Here is a 23,958-nt window from a genome sequence, read left to right on the forward strand (position 1 = left end):
CTACGCTTCTAAAAGAAACACTCAACACTTTAGATTTTTTTAAGGTTTTTTATGTTTTCAAATGTTTTTTTATATTTTTAAAGTTTTCAAATGTTTTTGAGTTTTAGATTTCTAATGTTTTTGGATTTTAAAGCTTTTCCAATGCTCTGGACCTTTAAATGCTTTCAATCTTAAAGGGAACACGCAAGAACAACCATAAACTAGGGCAAAGCCCTAAATCCAAAAGGGGAAACCCCGAATAAGCAACTAACGCCTCAAAGAGACGAACCACAATAAGAAAGATAGCGTCCCAAGAAGAGAGAAAACGATCCAAGATCCCAAGCAAGCAAAGCTCTAATAAGACTGAGTTAGTCTCTAATCAAAATGAAATAACGACAACTCTAAAGGAGAAACTCCTAACTAACAACACTAAAGGGGGGAACAAATGAGTCAGAGACTCTCTAATAACACTACCGAGTCAAAGACTCACTCTAAAAGAGGAGGCCACTCTAACATGAGGCTAGGTAAGCCTCCTAAAGGGGAAACTCTCTATATGAGACGAGGCTTGTCTCTGAGACACAAATGATGTAAACATCTGATGAGACTGGGCAAGTCTTCTATATACAAAGGAGGGCTCAAAGTATCCCTATCATCGCCCTGGCGAGGAAGATGACGAAGTGTCCCCAAAATCGATAGAATCCCGAAACTCGAAAAGCATCCCGAGAAACGTGCAAAGAATAATCCCAAAAGAAATGAAGCTCCTAACCCGGTGGAAATCCTACAAAGGGAGAGAAGATAGGAAGAGAGTAAAGGGGATTTGGCTCAAGGGACAATGAATTGGAAGTACGATGAAGACCACCTGATACGCGGACCCAGTCCCCAATGGGGATGATTTGGTAGGCCCACAATCCCTTGGTAACTCAACGAAAATCACAATACAAACTTTTAAATGGGTAGACCCATGGTTCTAAATAAAAAGATTTCGCTTGTAAGAAGATATTGTAATTCCTATAAAAATCTTGGTAGCAAATCATTTGGAAGAGAGGAAGCAAATTGATCTTAAGCAATTAAAATGGATGGTAAGAAGACACTTCTGCCAGTTGTGAGCAGAATTTGAAAGCTCAGAATGAGAGTATCACTCCACTACTCAGACCTAAAAATCGTGTAACTGCAAAACAAATCAAGCATGACTACCATCCATTTTCAACCATATCGATCCACATTTTGAACAAATTAAAGGAGAAAACAGGTTACCTATCTTGCTTTCTGGCAATGTGTCGTCGCGAGAAGAGCTCTCAATGAGCGAACAAATGGGTTGAATGGAATTCAAGCCGGATGGTATAGAGCTAACCCATAAATCTCTTCTCTTCCCTCCTTCTTAAACTCCAAACCCCCAAAATACAACCCTCTTCTCTTTCTTTCTGTATATTTTCAAACGGAAATGAGGGTTTTCAACAGGGGAGGTTGGGGGAAAATCGCGGCTTACCGGGGGAGTGGCCGGAGGATGTGAAAATGGTGGCTTGGCCATAAGTTGCAGAGGGTGGCTCGAATGGGTTTGGGTGATGATGGCTGTAGGTTGCAGAGAGTGGCTCGGATGGGTTTGGGTGGTGATGGCCGGCCGGTGGGAGGTGTAGATGGCTGGCCGGACGGTGAAGAAGGTGTTGGCAATCGGTGAAGAAGGTGGTGGGGGTGCAGTGGCTGCCAGATGGGGTTTTGATTTGGGTGATAGTGGCTGGTGGTGGTGGAGAAGCTTGGTGGTGGCAAAAATGGGTTTCGATTTTGGGTTTTGAATAAGGGTTTTGGGTGGAGATGGGTTTCGATTTTGGAGGTGAGGGTTGGAGAGGTGGTGGGGGTTTGCAAAAATGGTGGAGGTGGTTGGCCGGCGGTGCAAGGTTGGGGTGGTGATGGTTTGGGATGGTGGCGGTTTGGGATGGTGGCGGTTGCAGAGGTGGTGGGGGTTTGCAAAAATGGTGGAGGTGCAGTGGTTGGCCGGCCGGATGCCGGAGAAGGTGGCTGCCAGATGGGGTTGATGGTTGGAGGTTGGTGATGTTGGCCGGAGCTCGGAAACTCTCCCTCTCTCTCTCTCTCTTTTTATTTTTCTCCTCCTGGTGCCTTTCTCTGCCCTTGCTGATTTTGGGAGGGAAATGGCACGGCTAAGATGGGGATGGAGGTTGGGTAATGATCGGAGGTGGTGATGGTGAAGTGGTGGCTTGCCGGAGGAGTGGTCGATGGTGGTGAAGGAGATAATGGGGGGTGGTGGCCGGTTGATGGTGAAGTGGGTTTGGTGGTTGGCCGGTGTGGACCCCGATCCTGAGGACGATGCCGAGGGACGCGAGATCCCCACAGCAATCCTCTAAGATCTCCACAACGTGAAGGAGAGCTCTGCCAAGGAACTCTCGAAACTGGTGCCACCCTCACAGCATAGCATGAGTGGCGATATAAAAGAAAGAGATACATCCTGATCCGGAGCCAGGGCTCGAAACCAAGATATATCTAAAAAATAACTCAGAGTCGCCATCCATGGACATGCCATGGAACCAAAACAAATGCTCTGTTTGCAATGGATAACCAGAGATACAAAAGGTCCGTGCCTGATGACGAATGGAGAAGGTCCGAAGAGCGCCCCCAATTCGCCCGAGTGCGAACACTTGGTCTCTTATGCCATTTATTATTAACTTCGAAGAAGTTTGGGTAAAAATCATGTGAAATGGGAACAATCCTCAGGAGTCGTCTATCTAAGCATGCATTTCCTGAGAATAGAAATAATAAGCACACAAAAAATAAATGAAAGAGGTGCCACCTAAATATTGCTAGGTTATGAGTGACATGCCTAACTGGTGTCTAAGTTCTGGTGGACGAACACATGCATGCTATAGCTAAAGGTATAGGTCTGCACAAGAAAGTAAGAAAACACAACAAAATATACAATATAACACAACAAATCCTAAGACTCTGAATGATTTAGCCCGAGTCCTCGGATGGTCTGATGTTCATCCAAAGAAGCCTACGTATCCCCGCCTCCACGAGAATCAAAGCAACGTAGTTCTTCGCATCTTTTCTAAGCTAGGATGCCTAAGACACCTAGACCTCTATCTTAGACTCGATCTAAAAGACCGGACTAGTTATTAAAGCTTCTTGAACGATTATTTAAATTCCAGTGAATTGTGAATTTTAGGACACCCTATATGCCCTAACTAAATGTAGGTTAGCCCTAAGCTAATGCAGGTGGTTCCTACAGCCTACGTGTAACTAGGCTGTACGCTCTAAGGAAAACAATAGGATTGCTAACGTATCCAAGACCTAGTCATCAGTCGGCGATGTGAATCGCCAACTGACCGGACGGAGGCACTCCTAGCTAGGACAAACTCCTAACTCTAACACAAACACACAACAAGCACACAACAAAAGACAAACTCCTAACTCTAAAACTCTCTATCTAGGACAAAGTCCTAACTTTAGAGGAAGATCTTTTTGAAAAAAACAATATTTTGGAAGGTTTTTATATTTTTTTAAAAGGGTTAAAAGATTTATTTACAAAGTTTGGCTGGACTTGGGATGAAGATCCCAAGCTGCACTACGTACCTCTTAGAAGAGGATCAAGCCAACGTAGTTCGAAATGAACTCTCAAACTACGCTTCTAAAAGAAACACTCAACACTTTAGATTTTTTTAAGTTTTTTTAAGTTTTTTTTTTTTTAAAGTTTTCAAATGTTTTTGGTATTTTTAAAGTTTTCAAATGTTTTTGAGATTTAAATTTCTAATGTTTTTGGATTTTAAAGCTTTTCCAATGCTCAAAACCTTTAAATGTTTTCAATCTTAAAGGGAACACGCAAGTAATACCATAAACTAAGGCAAAGCCTTAAAGCAAAAAGGGGAAACCCCAAACAAGCAACAAAGGTCTCAAAGAGACGAACCACAACAAGAAACTGGCGTCTCAAAGAGACAAACCACAACAAGAAAGATAGTGCCCCAAGAACAGAGAAAACAATCTAAGATCCTAAGCAGGGAAGGCTCTATATGACTGAGTTAGTCTCTAATGGAAAAACTCCTAACTAATAACACTAGGGAGGAAGTATAAATGAGTCAGAGACTCTAATAACACTACAAAGGATGAATGAGTCAAAGACTCTCTAATCAGGGCTGACTCCTATGCGAATGGACTATCGAATAAGGAGAAGCTCACAAGTAAAGAGGAATAAAAGACCCTGTGCATAGTTGGCAAAGGTGAAACACCCAGCCGGGCCGGACAGCTACCTAGCCCTAGGGTGCAACAAATGTGCAACCCAATACTCATAAGGGTAGGGGTATGCTGCCAAGCCGAGTAAGGTGTTCTCCCAAAACCAAACGACGCACAAAGAGGAGGTTTAGGAAGAGAATGAGACCGGGCGGGTCTAAAAGGAATAAGAGACCTTGTGCATATTTGGCAAAGGTAAAAACACCCAGCCGGGCCGGACAACTACCTAGCCCCAGGGTGCAACAAATGTGCAACCCAATACCCATAAGGGTAGGGGTATGAAGCCAAGCCGAGTAGGGTGTTCTCCCAAAACCAAACGACACACAGAGAGGAGGACTAACGAGAGAATGAGACCGGGCGGGTCTCCCAAACACACACAAAGATGGGCTCCAAGTAACCTTGTCATTGCCCTCAAGGGGTAAGCAGGGCTAAGATAACTAATTGACCAAATTGGTCTCTAATTAACAAAGGAACAAACTGAGGTGCAATCTCAGAGAGGATTCTACAAATGAGGCTTGCCTCCAAAGGAGGATTGCCTAACAAGACAGAGTATGTCTCCCAGTACAGGTTCTATTATCTAAAGAAGTCTAGAAGACTACGCTAGTCTATCCAAAGAGAGAAGAAAAAGGTTACCAAGTAAACTCAAATTTCCATTCAATTATTATAAAAACAAATCAAATATCCGCAAAGTAAGATCTACAACTAAAGAGTGCACAACATGCAGCAATCATAAAATGATAAACAACATTAATTAGTCCAGACCAGCCGCTGGATAGCCTAATAAAGCAAGAAACAACATTAAACACTTCTATGCCCAACCACAAGTACCACTGCCCCGATATGGGGGTGAAATCAGATGATGCTAAAGTAATCATCTGATATCACAAATGCACAGGATAATATTTCTAAGCCCGCCTTGAGATCAGACAGTACTCATGTCGATAATATCGAATAGAGTAGTCATCTGATCTCCTTCTTTCCTAAAACAATTTATTTAAATAAAAGACAAGTTTATGATCCTCAAGAGAGTCTCACCTGAGCAATCCATTTATTATCATCTTCAAAACCTAACTCGAAGATTAGTACAAGAGAAGAATATATAAAAAAAAAATATCAAAAGATTATGATAATTCCAATTTATTAAGAATTTCAGTGCATACAGAGGACATCAACTTGTGCAGATCCAAGTGCGAAGCGGTGAGCCATAAAACATAAAGACGGGACTATCGCCTTCATCGCCCTTGCAATGAATAAGGGAACTAATATCTAAAAGCATCTAAAAGAGTGGGAAAGTCTTCCTAAAAGAAAAAAGGGAAAAAACTAACGGGACTTAGCAAGTCCCCTAAAAAGATGGGCTTGGGCTAGCGCCTTCATTGCCCTAGCACTGAAGAAAGGCTACTGATATAGGTAGGTCTCTGCAAAGTCATAGTGCCAGAGATGTGTCTCGACTATGCCTTGCAAAAAAAAAAACCCATTGAGGAAAAGACCAGTGATGAAAAAAAAAAAATTGCTTGACAAGGACAAGATTGATATAAGAGTTGGGTGAAAGAGACCTTAAACCTCTTATGGATAGTCTTATCCCAAATAAAAGAAGAATGAGATTTATAAAATAAATTTTTTATTCATCCAACAAATGCCAAATATCTAGCACACACTTTCAAGGACATCAGCCATATTCATCCCTGCTGGCCAGTAGTGGGAAGGGGATTATTGCTCTTTGTAACCTCAGCATCTGGAAGCTTAGGAACATAAATTCATGGGCTGACCTGGGAGGATCTAGCGTCCCATATTCTTGACGACGATAAAAATTGGTAAACAATGCTTGGCCCTGGACTAAATGCAATAGCAACAACCATTCATGTGCGCCCCCACAAAACCAAAATTAGCAACCTAACAGGCAACCCCCAAACTTAAATAATGAAGTCATTTGAAGCAGATGACACCAATGCATTATTTGAATTCATAGCCAAGTCAGCGACATCACCTTCATGTCCACGACAGCTCTATAAAAAAAAATTAGCAGATTATTTGAATGCATTATCAGATTCTAGAAGTGAGGAGGAATCAGATTCTAAGAGGGTAGGGACATCAGCTCTCCACCAATTTGTTATAGCTGCAGTTCGAGCGGAATGAAAAGCCATTATCATCTTCTATACACTAAAGAAATGACATTAAGATATCTAACCTACTCACAGTGCAAAGGTACTGAACTGTAGGTTTCCCCCATGTCTCCAGTCATAGATATTCAGTTCAATCGAATTTAAAAAGAAAGAATGAGGACCATGAGTATGACCTGATAATCCAACAAGCCAGTTGTATGCGCCCATATTGCAAAAGAAACAAAACACAGAACTGGAAAACATGTTCGTGATTGAAAAGCTCAGCAAATTAACATGGACATCAGTACAGATATTCAAAAAAAGGTCATGTGGATAGTGGTAAAGATGGTCAGCAATAGGGACCGAAAATTAAAGTAGGCAACTTAAACCAAGAGTGAAGAAAAAAATCCATCCATCTTATTCCTAAAATCAAATCACCGGAGGAGAATCAAGATCATAAGAATACTGAGTATTGAACCTTGTGAAGAGATTATTCTAAAAGAAAATTGTGATCAAGCTTTCAAAGTTCATCTTCTCAAACAATCATGTAGCAGATCTTTGGGTAAAATAGAAATCTAAAGGAATTTTAGGAAAAGAAGAAATTAAACTCAATTCCAGAACTTATTAGCATCTTGATAACGTGAATGTGTGAACCATTATCAATCACAACTGATTGCCCACCTCAATCCATAAGCATGATTTTAATTCAAATCCATAAATGTATAAGAAAGGGGAGGAATCTACCTGTATAATTGACGAAAACAAGGCCAAAACCCAAGATACTTCCTCACCACTATTTGAGATGATGATCTGATGAGGTGCACTCGGAAATGATGATCAGTAGCACTAGAAAATTGCAATAAACTTTATTGGAAACAGACAATGGTGCCCCAAATGAAGGTGTAGCTCCCCCCCCTCTCTCTTGCTATGAATTCTTTGACAAAATGGAAAAGGGTTTGGGTGATGTTGGCGGAGATGGAGATAATAGGTGGTGGCTGGTCGGAGTTAGTGTGGTAGGGGTGATGAAATGGGTTTGGATCTAGGGTTTGAGAAAGAAATAAAGAGGGAAACGATGGTAGAAGGATTGATGAGGGTGGAGATGGTGGCTCGGATGGGTGGAGATGCGGTGGTCGGAGATTAAAGATAGGCCGGAGAAGGTGATCGTCGGTGGAAAATGGAGGTGATTCAAGGTGGGTTTCCAAACTGGAAAACAGGGCAAAATAAAAATCCAAATGGGTTTTGACGCAGAAAAATGATGGTGGCTGTGAGGAAGAAAATGGAAGAGGGTTTGGAGTTGGAAAATGGGGGAGGAAATGGGGTTGAATATGGCAGCTGGGATGGTAGTGGTGGGTTTGTCTGGAAAAATAAAATAAAATAAATGAAGAGGAAGAAGGTGGCCGGAGGGAGTGATGGTGGTGGTGGTGGTGCTAAACGGCGGCGACGGGGAGGCCGGATTGAATGGCAATCGATCGGATTCCGGCAAGATTGCCGGAATCAATGGGTTTACAGAAAAGAGGTGGGGATGGGCTCGATGGTGGTTGAGATGGGTTCGATGGGGTTGGCCGGTGGTGGGGGAGAAGGTGGTCGATGGTGGGTTTGGGGAAGAAGAAGGGGGTTTCTATGGAGATGAAGAAACTGGAAGTGGGTTTGCTGAGTAGATATTAATGGTGGCTAATGGTGTGATGGTTAAGAAGAGAAGATGGAGTGGGTTTTAGTAATGGGGTTTGAAGAAATGGGTGGAGGGTAGCTGGCCGGTCGGAATCCATGGAGGCTTTGCCGGATTCCGGTGGGTTCTCTGGAGAAAATAGTGGTGGGTTTGGGGTGGATGAAGTGGGTTTGCAGGGAAGTGGAGATGGGAAGATGATGGTGGTGGTGGCTGTTGGGGAGACTTGAAAAGAGGGTTTAATGTTAGCCCAAATTGAGGAGAAGATAGGTGGCTGGCCGGATTCCGGTGAACATCCCACCGGAGAGGAAGGGTGCTGGTAGAGAGGTTTGGGTAAAATGGGTTCTAACTGAAAATGAAGAAGAAGAAGAAGAAGAAGAATGGTGTAGACTAAGGTGGTGGTGGAGGTGGAGGGAAGCGGTTTTGGATGCTAGGGATGCTGCTTTCTTCCTCTTTCTCTGCTCTCTGTTTTTCTCCAATGGAAAAAACACGAAAAATCCTCCTCCTCCCCATGCCCCTTTTTTTTTACATATATATGTAATGAGAAAATGATATATTTACATCCCCCTTTTCCTCCGAGACAGCCCCTCTAATGTATTCAATGACCCCTCTTTTACACAGCAGGGGGGTGCCCAAGAAGAAAAACAGAAATGATATATTTGCTACCCCCAAACCTTCCCGGACACCCCCCTTGGCAAATTTAGGACAACTACCATTCTATAAGAGGCGGCCCAAGCAGAAAACAGGGGGAAAAAATTTGCAAAAATATCTTCTTTGAAAAAATGATCTCAACCGTTAAAATCACCTTTTCATTCAATGGCTGAGATCAAAAGAAATATAACCAACTAAGATTCCCTCTAACTAATCCTAGTCCTAATCACTCACTAACCTAGCTTAGGGCTTAATGGTGACTTGGAGAAGAAGAAAAGCATCTTCGCAAATTACGAAATTGCCCTGGTTCAGGATAATACACCCCTCAATTAAGTTGTACACTAATCTGCATACCCCTATATCTCCCCGGACAGCCCGCCATGGCTAATTTGAACTGGTTTTTGAGATTCCAGCACAACCCCTTTTCTGGCTAAATCGCCACTCTTCTGAACTTGTCCCATGACACTGCCTTAGCTCGTTTGCTAGGCAAACGGGCTCGGATCGCGATGAAATTTTACAGGGACCTTGGTGGGACCCTAAGCTAGCCTAGGGCGTAATTTGGGGTCCACACACACTGATTTGAAAAGGTTATGCACAAAACAAGGAGGTGCAGGGCACGGTCAAAATGGGGTGTCTACAGATGCCCCTCTTTGGCAGAGTGTGCTTGTCACACGAATGGCAAAGCTGACAAGACAACACATTTTGGCCGGCCCGAAAATAAGAAAAAGCAAATTTTTGGGTCTTGATTTTAAAATGGTATTCACAAGGGTGAAACAACAGAATAACACTACGAGACTCAAAGACTGAAAACAAATGGGAGATAACCTCTCACCGACTCTTAACTCGGTGCTTGCATGGACGAATGAAGATTTTGATTGACAATTTAAACCAAGAATCACTTGGCTAATTATCGAGTGCTAAAACGAGTAAAGAATACTTGAGAAGACTCAAAACCGGATTATGAAATTACCAAAACGGGTAAAGAAGTATTTTGAGAAAACTCAAACTTTCAATACCGGACTACAAGACGGGCAGAGAACGTTTGAGAAAACTCAAACTATCAAAACCGGAATACAAGACGAGTTGAAAATATTTGAAAAGACTCAAATTATCAATACGGAATACAATACGGGTAGAGAACGTTTGAGGAGACTCAAACTATCAATACCGGATACATCGAGTTTTTATCCTGGAATCGAGAGCCAGATCATTCAAAACGGGTAAAGAATATTTGAGAAGACTCAAACTATCAATACCGGAATACGAAACGGGTAGAGAATGTTTGAGGAGACTCAAACTATCAATACCGGATACATCGAGTTTTTATCCTAGAATCGAGAGCCAGATCATTCAAAACGGGTAAAGAATATTTGAGAAGACTCAAACTATCAATACCGGAATACAAAACGGGTAGAGAATGTTTGAGGAGACTCAAACTATCAATACCGGAATACAAGACGGGTAGAGAAGGTTTGAGAAGACTCAAACTATCAAGACCGGATACATTGAGTTTTTATCCTGGAATCGAGAGCCAGATCATTCAAAACGGGTAAAGATTATTTGAGAAGACTCAAATTTTCGATACCGGATTATAAAACGGGTAGAGAATGTTTGAGAAGACTCAAACTATCAATACCGGATACAAAACGGGTAGAGAATATTTGAGAAGACTCAAACTATCAATACCGGATACAAAACGGGTAGAGAATGTTTTGAGAAGACTCAAACTATCAATACCGGATACATCGAGTTTTTATCCTGGAATCGAGAGCCAGATCATTCGAAACGGGTAAAGATTATTTGAGAAGACTCAAATTTTTGATACCGGATTACAAAACGGGTAGAGAATGTTTGAGAAGACTCAAACTTTCAATACCGGATTACAAGACGGGTAGAGAATATTTGAGAAGACCCAAATTTTCAATACCGGAGAGGATGATATCTCAAGCTTTTTATTCTGAAAATGACGATCAGGTCACTCCTAACTTAACCTCCTAGAGGTCAGAGAGGAGGAAAGATAGTTAAGACATAGCACAGCTGGAATAGATCTGGAAATCATAACCTTTACCACAGGTATAACTCAAAGGCATTCGATGAAATCTCGCGGGCATTGGCCCCTTTAAACAAATAAACCAAAACCCTGCCTATATTTTGAAAAAAAAACAAAACTCAATTTTAAATTCCAACGATGGTTGGATTTTTTTTTTTTTGAAAAAACTGATCAAGGAGCCTAGCTCGAAAAGGGATGTTTGAGCTTTTCTTATCTTTATTTGACAAGAATAGCCATCTCAACCCTAAAGCTTTGTTCGACGTCTTTTATGACTTGGGAAACCAAGTCATAAAAGATGCCCCTAGTATGATTTTATTTCCATTACAAGATTCATAAGAGAGCCAAACGCAAGGGTTCAACTGAAGGCTTTCATTTCAAAGAAATACTTGAGGCTACAAAGCTTTTGCAAATACAGGAAAATGGGTTCTGCTCAAAGCATTCTTCCTCCTGCACTTCGTGATAACATTCCGAGTAAACTTGAAAAATTGCCCCTTCTGAACTCTGCTCTGTTCGGCTCTGTCCACAGGAGATGCAACTTCTTGCTTTTAAAGTTTATCGCCCCAGCCTCAAGAGAAGTAAAGGCTAAACTTGACCTTAAAGACCTGACTTTGACCTGACAATGAAAGATTTTGACACACGATAAACGAGACTTTGACAGATGACAGACGAAAACTTTGATAAATGCGCAACATAGACTCTAAAAGAGACTGAATCTGCTTCTTAATTTGATAAATGTTTAAGGTGGTAACAGTCTACCGCTCTTAGGATCCTTTGAATACCGTATCTAAAAGTGTTTCATTCCTCTCTTCGGTATTTCAGTCATGGTTACTACCTCCTTTGGATTACTTAGTTTTAACCACGTTAACTTGAAGAAGTATCAGAAGAAATTATGCTGGCGCTTACTCAGACTCTGAAGTAATGCCTAAAACGGAAGCACAATCGGCTTTCGAAAGCCCCCCTTCGTGAAATCCCTGCCATACTGAATTGCCCCTTTTAGGGTTTCGATTCAGCGGACCGCACGCCTTAATTTTTGCCTGGACTGTCTGCCCTTGCAGCTTTTTCCATCCAGCAGGCTCAGCACCCTGATTTTTGCCTAAGCCGCCCTTTCGGGTTTTCAACTTAGCGGGTGAATGACCCTAACTTTTGCCTAGACCGCCCTTGCGGGTTTTCAGTCTAGCGGGTCCAAGACTCCATCATTCTTTTTCTTTTTCTTTTTTTCACAAACCTGGGCCAATAACACCAGAAGGACTTTTAGGTAGGCATGTGTTCAAACAGGCTAACATTTGGTAAGTTTTGAGCAATTAGACCGAATCTGGACTATCCAGACTGCCTACGTATCCCCAAAGAAAATGGGAATCAGGTCCCGCGTAGTTCGAGGTTAATATCTTTTATGACGAAAGTCATAAAAGATGCCCCTGGTTTAAGTTTGATAAGGAGGTTTTGCTTTTGGCTCAAAGGAGTTTAGCAAAAAGGGTTTTCATTTTTGAAATCTGGGCTATTGGCTTAAAAAGCTCAAGTCGTCCAAAGATGGCCTTCTAGTGTTTTTAGGCGTAATATTTCTTTAACTGATCCAGGTTTGTAGGTTCTGTTAATTTTTCTCCATTTTCATTGAGGAGTCTTACGGCTTTTCCCGGCAGGACTTCATCGACAATATAAGGACCAGACCAATTTGGACGAAACTTCCCTCTCGGATCAAATACCGGTACCCTATAGGACTTCAAGACAAGATCCCCTGGTTTCAAATCTCGGACACGAACTTTCTTATTGAACGCCCTTTCAATCCGCCTTTGATACCCCTGGATATGATACAGAGCTCGTAGCCTCTTCTCATCTATCATCTGCAGTTCCTGATGCCTGGCCTTCGCCCATTCAGATTCCGGCAAGCTTGCCTCTATCATCACTCTTAGGGATGGGATTCTCAGTTCAACAGGCAAAACTGCTTCCATTCCATACACTAAAGAATACGGAGTGACACCTGTAGAAGATCTGATCGACGTCCTGTAAGCCCACAAAGCATAAGGAAGCTTGTTTGACCAGTCTTTGTAAGTCTCTGTCATCTTACTGATGATTACCTTGATATTCTTGTTTGCTGCTTCAACGGCTCCATTCGTCTGCGGCCTATAAGGAGACGACTTGTGATGCTTTATTTTAAACTCTACACACAAGTGCGCTACTTCCTTCTTGAAGTGAGAACCATTATCCGAGATTAACTCATGAGGTACCCCATATCTGCAAATAATGTTTGCACGGATGAACTTTGCAACTGCATTCGAAGTAATGGAAGCAAACGAAGTGGCTTCAATCCATTTCGTAAAGTAATCAATTGCGACCAAAATGTATTCATGCCCGCTCGAAGACTTTGGATGAACCTTCCCAATTATGTCAATTCCCCATACTGAAAACGGCCATGGAGAAGTCATGGAGTGCAACTCCGAAGGAGGTACATGAATAAGATTTGCATAGACTTGACACTTATGGCATTTCTTCACAAATGCGAAGCAGTCTGCTTCCATTGTGGGCCAATAGAATCCAAGTCTCAAAATCTTTCTTGACAACATTTTCCCATTCATATGAGGTCCACAAACTCCCTCATGGGTCTGCTCGATAAGCTCAACTGCTTTGTCTTCATCAACACACAAAAGCTGGATTCCATCAAAGGATCTGCGATATAACTGATCACCACAAATAACAAAATTGGCAGCTAATTTCTGAAGGGTTTTGCGCTCTTTCCCAGAAGCCCCAAGTGGATGCCCTTCACCGGATATGAGATTCCTGATGTCTGTATACCAGGGCTTTCCATCTGGACACCTAGCTGCTATTTCAATAACGTTCACATGTGCTGGCTCCCATTGCAGTCGCACTGTAAGTGGCTGGACCTCCATTGTTGCTGAAATGTCTAACATAGAAGCCAGTGTAGCCAAAGCATCAGCAAAATGATTCTTTGTTCTGTACAAGTGAGTAAATGTAATACTCCTGAACTTCTGGACCAAGGATTCGAGATATGCATTATACGGGATCAATCTATCTTCCCGAGTCTTCCATTTTCCATTAGTCTGGTAAATGATCAAGATGGAATCTCCAAACACATCAATGTCTTGAATCTGCAAAGCTAAGGCTGCCTCCAGTCCGGCAATACAAGCTTCATACTCCGCCATGTTGTTGGTGCACTCAAACTGCAACTTGATAGATATAGGAATATACTCCTTCTGAGGGGATACGAGTACTGCTCCTATTCCCTGACCCTGGTTGTTGACTGCACCATCAAAGTACATTGTCCATCTGGTATTTGGAGTATCCTCTTCAATATCCATAATCTCTTCATCAGGGAATTCAGCCTTCAGGAATGCGTTCTCTTCCACAGGTGAATCAGCTAACTGCTCTGCAATGACCCGCCCTTTAACAGACTTCTGAGTGACATAAGTAATGTCGAACTCAGATAACAATAACAGCCACCTTGCGGTTCTTCCAGTAAGAGCAGGCTTCTCAAACAAATACTTCAACGGATCCATCCGTGAAAGCAGAAGTACCTTGCTTGACAACAAGTAATGCCTGAGTCTCTGAGTTGCCCAAACTAATGCTAGACAGGTCTTCTCCAAGATTGTATACTTCACTTCGTATTCTAGCATCTTCTTGCTGATGTAGTATACTGGCCTCTCCTTCTTAGACCCTGAATCTTGCTGAGCAAGCATACAACCCATCGCCGTATCCGTGATGGATAAATACAACAACAATGGCTGACCCAGGATGACAGGGGATAAAACAGGAGTTAAGGACAAACACTGCTTGATTTTTTCAAAAGCCACTTGGCATTCTTCGGTCCATTTCTTCGATGAATTCTTCTTTAGAAGCTTGAAAATAGGCTCACAGGTCATAGTTAGATGAGCTATAAACCGTCTCAGATACTGAACTTTTCTGAGAAAACCTCGGATCTGCTTTTCGGTCTTCGGCGGTTCCATCTCCTGGATCGCTTTGATTTTCTGAGGATCTACTTCAATTCCCCTTTCGCTCACCATGAATCCCAGTAGCTTTCCTGAAGTAACCCCGAATACACACTTGCTGGGGTTCAGACGAAGCTGATACTGTCTGATTCTTTCAAAGAATTTTCTTAAAGAGACAGTATGCTCCGGCCGAGTCTTTCCTTTGACGATCATATCATCTACATAGACTTCGACTTCTTTGTGGATCATATCATGAAGAAGAGCAGTCGCAGCTCTCTGGTAAGTAGCGCCTGCATTCTTCAACCCAAAAGGCATTACTCTGTAACAGTAAGTTCCCCACTGAGTCGTAAACGCTGTCTTGATCATATCTTCCGGCGCCATCTTAATCTGATTGTATCCCGAAAACCCATCCATAAAAGATAACAGAGCGTGACCAGCTGTATTGTCCACCAGAAGATCAATGTTCGAAAGCGGGAAATCGTCTTTCGGACTCGCCTTGTTGAGGTCCCTGAAGTCCACACACATCCTGACCTTTCCGTCCTTTTTGGGCACCGGCACTATATTCGCTAGCCATTCTGGATATTCAACAACTTGAATAAATTTTACTTCTAATAGCTTTTTAACTTCGTCATGAACCTTTAACTCCCATTCTGTTTTAAGTTTTCGGAGTTTTTGCTTCTTTGGCTTCGCGCCAGGGATTAAAGGCAACCGATGCTGGACAATGTCTTCACTCAATCCCGGCATGTCATCATAAGACCAAGCAAAGACCTCCTTGAACTCCTTAAGTAAAGTGATTAATTCCTCACGCTCTTCGGGAGATAAAGTTTTGCCAATTCGTATTTCCCGAATTAAGGTTTCGTCACCAATATTTACGATTTCAATTTCCTCTTCGAGCGGTCTTGCTCGGCGACTCTCCTCTTGTTGAATCATATGTTTGATTTCAAGGGGAGTTTCGTCGGCATCCTCGTCAGAGGAGGAATCTTGATTATCATTATTAATATTATCAGTTTTAAGAGCAGATTCAGTACTTGAAATGGAAACAGGAGAAGCAGAAACAGGAATGTATGTAAAAGAGTCTTTCATTTCATTCATAGTATTGGTTACATCAAGAATGGAATAGCCCACAGCGGGCATTGTATTGGACTCTAACGATGTATTCACAGACTCAACAGACAACTCAACATTGAACTCAGCCAACTCTGGCATATGTGCAGTTGAAGAAATAAACTCATCATCTAAAGTACTCTTGGACTCGACCTTATTAGAAAGAGACTTGTCACCGACTCCGGAACCAGATCCAACTTCTACAGTACCTGCATCAAAAGAATCGTTAGAATAAACAAACTCAATATCAGACTGGGAAGTAGACGTATACTTAGAGACTACTGACTCTTTTGAGGAAACGGGACTATGCTGAAAGACTACTCGAGGTAAAACCTGGGAGGTCCAGTTGGTCAAGGGTCCCTCGGCTGGGGTGATTAACTCTGCGGGGTTCAGAATGAATGCATCTCTGCCTATCACTGCCACCTCTGACGCTTCAGTCTCACTGCCAACCACTGCTGCCACTGGATATTCAATCTGAAACATGCCATTCAGACAGCCCGGCTCTAAAACATCGGCCCAATCAGTTTTCAGTGCTGCCTCAGTAATCTGCGCACTCATTGGTGCTTCTGATAACTCTATGTTAAAGAAAATTTCGAAACCCGGAAACCTCTGCCCTGTCACATCATCGGTCCACGGCTCAGCAAACCCGCAAAATGGAAAATCTGCCCCCTCTTTTCTGAAAATGCCATTTCTGATCAGACTGATTGGCCCCATAGGCAATTCTAAACCCCGGCGGCGGCACTCGGCCCATTTCAGCATGTATCTTTTCATTTCCTTGACCTCTTGCTCGGTCGGCTTATATCCCAAGCCAAAGAGACCATTGAAAGTTCTGAGCACAGGCCACTCAGTAGGGCCTTGATGATATTTGCCCAGCCCTGCGCCTGGAATATAACCCTGTTTACGGATCATCCTGACCACATTCGAGTTGGTGCTAGTCAAGAAGAAAACTTCTTCGCCCATGGCTTCTTTCATGGATATGACCGACACCTCCAGTGAAAAACCTGTCAAGCTGACATCGGCTTCTTTCCCAACTACGAGCTCCTGCGAAATCTGTCCAATTTCTAAATCAGGGTCACCCTTCACAGTCACTACCCTGCCGTTATGAACAAACTTCAACTTTTGATGAAGGGTAGAAGGGATAACTCCGACCTTATGCAGCCAAGGTCGACCCAATAACAGCAAGAAAGAAGCTTTAATGTCCAATACTTGAAATTCGATGTCAAAGTCTTCTCCCCCAATCTGAATTTCAGTGGCCAGGGTTCCGATGACATCTCGCCGGGTGCCATCATATGCTAATATACCCTGCTCTGAGGGAATAAAATCTCCAGGTCCAAAACCCAAAGTCGCAGCAGTACTCAGAGGACAGATATTCAGAGCGGACCCATTGTCGACCAGTACTTCGGGTACCCTTTTCTTGTTGCAGATCACGATAATTTTGAGTGAACGAGCATGGTCACTCCCTTCAGGAGGTAAATCATCGTCTGTGAAAGATATTACCTTGGAAGTCCTAGTTACAGCGACTAGGCTTACTAACTCATCGGGAGTGATCTCAGTTGGCACCTGAGCAGCATTCAACTCCTTGAGTACAACTTTCCTGTGCCTAGACGAAGACATAAGTAGACCCCAAATAGAAACGTTTGCTTGGGTCTTCTTCAGCTGCTTCAACAAATTATCTTCTTCCTCATCTGCACTCGGCCTATTCTGCCCCTGATTCTCGGCTGCTCTCACTGCTTCTGCAGGCTTTTCTGCTCTCAATTCCGCGGGCTTGAACACACGGCCACCCCTGGTAACGTGACGAAGCTCGTCACACTGATCTTCTAACAGAAGCAAATCATCTGCATCCATTCTCAGAACATACGGAGCTTCAATTGCCTCCTCTTCTTCAAAATCACTCATCCTTAGAACATAAGGCGTTTCCTTTTCTGCCTCAACATCCTCACATCGAAGGACGCATGGAGAGGATGTCTCTGCCAAACTGGTGCTCCCCCTCCAGAGGGCATAAGACCTTTCCCTTTCCATCTCCTCGATCTCTTCAGGATCAAATCTTAGAATATAAGGTTCATCAGGAGTGATTGCGCAAATGAGAATGGATGGATCAAGAACCGGCTCCTCGACAAAAATGGCATTCGCTACAGGAGGAGGAATTGCACGATGATTGGGAAGGGGATTCCGAGTTACATTGGGCCTTTCCACCTCAAGCTTTCCGTTCTCTAACATAGTCTGGAGCGCATGCTTTAAGGCCAGACATCTTTCAGTGAGGTGACCCGAATTTCTGTGGTATTCACAATACTGGTCTGCTCTCCAATATGGGGGTAACGGGTTAGGTACTGGCCTAATATCAGGTAGTCTGATTTTCTTATCCCTTATCAATTTTTTCAGAATCAGAGGTAAAGGGTATGGTAAGGGATCAAAGTGCCTCTGAGGTTTCTGCTCTACCGGGGCTGGCGCTGGTCTCGCCACCTCTGTTACAGTCCTGGCCGCTGGGCGAACATGGTTTACGTGGTCAACTTCTTTCTGTACGACCACGAGTCTCTTTCCTTCCTTGATGTCTGATGGAAGTCTGGCCCTCAGACCCTTAGCTATTGCATCCTCAGTCCTCGTCCCAGTCTTAATCAGATGGTCAAAATCGGTGTAATGCTGAGGGGACATAAAATAAAAATACTGCGGCGACAAACCCTTGATCACCAACTTGATCTGATCTTCTTCTGATAGCCTCTCGCTCAGCTGGGCAGACTTTCGACGCCAACGACGGATGAAAAAGGTAAAGGTCTCTAGAGGACCTTGATTTAACTGTTTGAGATCCCTCTTGGTAACCTCTATCCCTTCTTCCATAGAAAACTGCTCTACAAATTTGTTGGAGATGCTTTGCAAGGTCTTCACCTCTTCGGGTTTCCGACGCACAAACCACTTCTTCGCCACCCCAGTAAGAGACATTGGAAAGACCCTGGCCATTTGCTCAGGAGATAGCCCACACTGCTGCGACATCTCAATAAACCACCTCATATGATTCCGGGGACATCCAGTCCCATCATATTTGTCATAATCGGGGGTTTTGAATTTAGGGGGCAAGGTGACTCCCGGAGACATTATCAGCTCAGATATATCGAACTGCTTTGGGCCTTGATGCTTCAAGCTTTCCATTTCTTTTGTCAACTTCTCCAATTGATCAGCTACCTGTTTTTCCTTATTATACTGGGCCACATCTGGAATGCAATATTCTTCAGCGTACTGCCCTTCTTCTAGGTCGACGTCTACTGGTGAAATGAAAGGGTGGTTCAAATTTGCAGGGCTTGGATTTGCCGGTATAGCGGGAGGGGGTTGAACCGCAGGTGCTCTAGAAGTAGAGACCTTTTCATTAGACTGGGCTTTCATTTGGGCCATCTCCTCTTTCATAAAGGCCATATCCCGGGTAAGATTCACCATCATCTCTTGAATTTTAGTTAGCGCATCATTGGGTTCAGCCATTTGGACAGATTCTAGAGATTCAGATGATTCAGATAAAGAGGATGCAGATTGCTCAGGTAAGGTTAGTGGTTCAAATTGACGAATGAGCCTAGACGTGGTTGACTGTCTAGACCACGCAGGTTGACTTACACCTGAGGGAGCGATGTTTGCTCGATTTTAGAATCCTGAATTGGAAATTAACATACTAAATTAAAACAATAACCATTGAGATAGAGTATTCTGTACCAAATAAGATAAGAGAAAATCACAAATGCTATTCCATTGATCGATAGTCAAAATGCAGTTACAATCAAAACATTAGTCTTTGTTAACAATTGGATGAAAGTAACCATTTACAATGAAATTTGAAGAAGTTAAAATGACAATTTCATGAAAAGGAATCTTCAAAGCTCTCCGATTCGAGTTCTCCGGTTTGCAGGCTCCTCCAGTATTTCTCCCTTCCGAAGTTTAGATGCGAAAACGGATCTCCTCTCCGCGATTTTGTCTCTCCAAGCAGCTACTATGGATGCAATGAGATCAGGAGTAAGGTTTTCACAGCTAGGTGGTGTGATAACCTTAGGAGTACAAGAGTGTGCGGTAATCTGACGAGGGAAACACAAAGGTGCGTAGAAAGATGATTTTTCTAAACCCATAAGATAAACAAATGAGTATGGGTGAGTGCTGGTGATAATTTGTGGACAGGATTGACTTACCCAACGAAATTGGTCTTCCCTTACATTCTCCAGCCAATGGTGCCATTCATTAAGCTAAGGTTGCTTGACCTTTGTCTTCCAAGAATGAAAACTCTTAAGAGTGTACTCAATGCTGTTTTGTGGCTGAAGGATAGTGAGTTTCTCACATAGCCACACATATAACAGCTTAGCACATCCGAAAAAATTATCCTGCACCTTTTTACTAGCAATAAGGTCTAAGCCATAAAAGGTTTCGGCTAGCATTGTAGGGACAGGATTTCTCCCCTCATTTATCTGATCTACTATTGCCAACAAAGTGAAAGGGGCGGCACTAGAGTCTCTGCGAAGGACATGGCGTGCAAAGACAGCAAAGACTAAAGCATTACGCCGACACTCCTGAAAACGGGAGTCAGTAGGATCGACGTTTTTGGAAAACAACTCAATGAGGGTCTGAAATTGCACATTTTTCTCTGTTAAGCAATGCAGAGTTTTCACAACCTTATTTTCGAATAATCTGCGAAAGAGATCATGAGGAGAGTCTATGCTCGAAGGTCGGATCCAAAGTCCCTCAGGAGGAAGCTCTAGCAAGGCGCACCAATCTTCAAATACAGGACAAAGTTCAAAAGACCCAAATCGAAAGACATGGAAAACAGGGTCCCAAAATCCAGCAGCTGCTTGAAGAAACTTCCAATTTATACCGCGACTATTCAGATGGGTAAAACAACCGATGAAACGCTCAGCCACACTCCTTTCTTCACATCTCAACGGAAAAGATTTAACAGTCTCAGCTATCCACTTGTCTAACAAATTATTCGCCATGATCAGACCTAAAATTCAGATAGGACAAAGATCAGGAGAGAATGGGGATAACCTTGCATAGACAAATGACCAGGATAATCTGAAAATCAATTTCATTAAAAGGATGAACTCTGTGATAATGAATTTTTCATCAAAGATGAGAGGTAGCCAATAGATCAGAAAAATAAACCACGGCCATAAGATGACAGAAGTAGGTCATAAACCGGATCTAAATCTGGTGATGAATACCAATAACTATACGATCAAGAGGATCAATCATGCTAGACCATGGTCATAAGGACAGCAAACGAGCTATCGGCCAGATCTCAAGACAAAATAGGTAAACAAACGAGCGCATACCCTAATGAATAATAGATATACAAGTTGAATCTATGACACAACAAAGGAACAGATATACAATCCAATGGTAGCAAATAAAACTGTGACCACGAGAACGACATGTACAGGCCACTCACCTAGTGAAACTGAAAGGAAACAAATACGACTGATCAAACCAGAAGTTTTTACCAAAAAATGGGTTCTAAGCTAATTGAGGCTATGACTGGGAATCAAAACAAGGTAAACTGACTCTAAAGAATAGATGTTATGCTTAAAAATATTTTTGCGAAAAATTCAGCAACATAACGGCTAGACAAGAGAGTCAAGATAAGGTAAACTCATGGCTTTCCTAACTCTACGAAATAGCGGTCATGCCCGAAAATGGTCTGGATAAAATCCGACAGCATAACGACGCTAAACAAGAAAGTCAAGGTAAGGTAAACTCATGGTTTTTCCTAACTCTAAGAAGTAGCGGTCATGCCCGAAAATGGTCTGGATAAAATCCGACAGCATAACGACGCTAAACAAGAAAGTCAAGGTAAGGTAAACTCATGGTTTTTCCTAACTCTAAGAAGTAGCGGTCATGCCCGAAAATGGTCTGGATAAAATCCGACAGCATAACGACGCTAAACAAGAAAGTCAAGGTAAGGTAAACTCATGGTTTTTCCTAACTCTAAGAAGTAGCAGTTATGCTCAAAAGTGGTCTGGATAAAATCCGACAGCATAACGGCTACACCAAGGATTCCCACAGCTCAACCAAAGGGTATGCGAATAATGGGGGGTAAGACGAGCTTGAAATATGGTCATTAGATAATGGCGATCAACTGAAGGGCTGACCCAGGGTGAGAACCTACGACAACAGGTCAAATCCAATGGACAACAGATCAAAGGACAGATCGCGGCCGCAGTAACGACAAGCAAAACCACTGACTAAATTTAGATCTGAACAGAGAATGGATATAACCAATTGAAATGAATAAGGAACTCCAACTAAGAGAACCCTAATATACATAATCAGTATATATATATACACGTATACATATATCCTACCCAGGGGCACCAGCCCTAATCTAGTCTAACGGAGTCGAGAAAGTCTCGACTCAAGACAGACTGATGAGTGTACTAGGACCGTGTTGTAGCCATATAAAATGAGCTACCTTAGTCTACAAATGGGACAAGGCTCCTAACTCTAGGCTCCACATGTGTGAGCAACACATGTTCGACCCCATATGAATGCAAAATATACATATATAAACACGGGTACTTCCTAGTTGGATTTCACTAAGTCAGTACGTATATACATAATATATAAAACAAAATAGGGCTCCGGACTCAATCTAATGGGTACTATGCGTATGAAACATACTTAATATGTATAACAAAAGTACGCCCAATGTTATACATAGTATGCTTCATTGCTCATCGGCTGCTGTAAACACAAGTACGCCCAGTGTTTACGGCTGCAGCACCGGCGCATAGCTTGGAAATAGATTCAACAGTACCATCAGGGTGTAATGACATCCCAGTCGGGCACGCATTCAATCTATCCCGTGGAGCCAATAATAATGAAAAACAATGAAATAAGTAAAGAATAAACAATATGATAACATATGATGTGCAGTGTGTGAATCCTTTGTTTTAATTACGCACCTATCTGGTGCCCCTGGATTCTAACGATAGAATTCCCATTTAAAATGATTTTAGCTCAAATTTCTCCGAAGTTAGTAAAAATGGCATTTTTATAGAGTTAGGCAATGTTTCAAGAACTCCCCAGCAGAGTCGCCAGCCTGTGGACCCCGATCCTGAGGACGATGCCGAGGGACGCGAGATCCCCACAGCAATCCTCTAAGATCTCCACAACGTGAAGGAGAGCTCTGCCAAGGAACTCTCGAAACTGGTGCCACCCTCACAGCATAGCATGAGTGGCGATATAAAAGAAAGAGATACATCCTGATCCGGAGCCAGGGCTCGAAACCAAGATATATCTAAAAAATAACTCAGAGTCGCCATCCATGGACACGCCATGGAACCAAAACAAATGCTCTGTTTGCAATGGATAACCAGAGATACAAAAGGTCCGTGCCTGATGACGAATGGAGAAGGTCCGAAGAGCGCCCCCAATTCGCCCGAGTGCGAACACTTGGTCTCTTATGCCATTTATTATTAACTTCGAAGAAGTTTGGGTAAAAATCATGTGAAATGGGAACAATCCTCAGGAGTCGTCTATCTAAGCATGCATTTCCTGAGAATAGAAATAATAAGCACACAAAAAATAAATGAAAGAGGTGCCACCTAAATATTGCTAGGTTATGAGTGACATGCCTAACTGGTGTCTAAGTTCTGGTGGACGAACACATGCATGCTATAGCTAAAGGTATAGGTCTGCACAAGAAAGTAAGAAAATACAACAAAATATACAATATAACACAACAAATCCTAAGACTCTGAATGATTTAGCCCGAGTCCTCGGATGGTCTGATGTTCATCCAAAGAAGCCTACGTATCCCCGCCTCCACGAGAATCAAAGCAACGTAGTTCTTCGCATCTTTTCTAAGCTAGGATGCCTAAGACACCTAGACCTCTATCTTAGACTCGATCTAAAAGACCGGACTAATTATTAAAGCTTCTTGAACGATTATTTAAATTCCAGTGAATTGTGAATTTTAGGACACCCTATATGCCCTAACTAAATGCAGGTTAGCCCTAAGCTAATGCAGGTGGTTCCTACAGCCTACGTGTAACTAGGCTGTACGCTCTAAGGAAAATAATAGGATTGCTAACGTATCCAAGACCTAGTCATCAGTCGGCGATGTGAATCGCCAACTGACCGGACGGAGGCACTCCTAGCTAGGACAAACTCCTAACTCTAACACAAACACACAACAAGCACACAACAAAAGACAAACTCCTAACTCTAAAACTCTCTATCTAGGACAAAGTCCTAACTTTAGAGGAAGATCTTTTTGAA

The 23,958-nt window shown here is 42.7% G+C and overlaps 1 protein-coding gene across 1 annotated transcript; it reads right to left on the reverse strand.

The window, feature by feature from the left end:
• Window positions 1–16,130: 16,130 nt before the first annotated feature.
• LOC143876882 (uncharacterized) lies at window positions 16,131–19,182 on the reverse strand. Its single transcript, XM_077378563.1, has 2 exons — window positions 16,325–19,182; window positions 16,131–16,191 (listed from the first exon to the last, which is right to left on the reverse strand). The coding sequence occupies exons 1-2, from the start codon at window positions 19,180–19,182 to the stop codon at window positions 16,131–16,133; spliced, it is 2,919 nt and encodes a 972-aa protein (XP_077234678.1).
• Between the last annotated feature and the right edge of the window lie 4,776 nt (window positions 19,183–23,958).

This window comes from Tasmannia lanceolata, unplaced genomic scaffold (genome assembly GCF_043159265.1).
Source record: "Tasmannia lanceolata isolate RefF3 unplaced genomic scaffold, GAP_Taslan_0.1 ptg000005l, whole genome shotgun sequence".
NCBI classification, from domain to species: domain Eukaryota; kingdom Viridiplantae; phylum Streptophyta; class Magnoliopsida; order Canellales; family Winteraceae; genus Tasmannia; species Tasmannia lanceolata.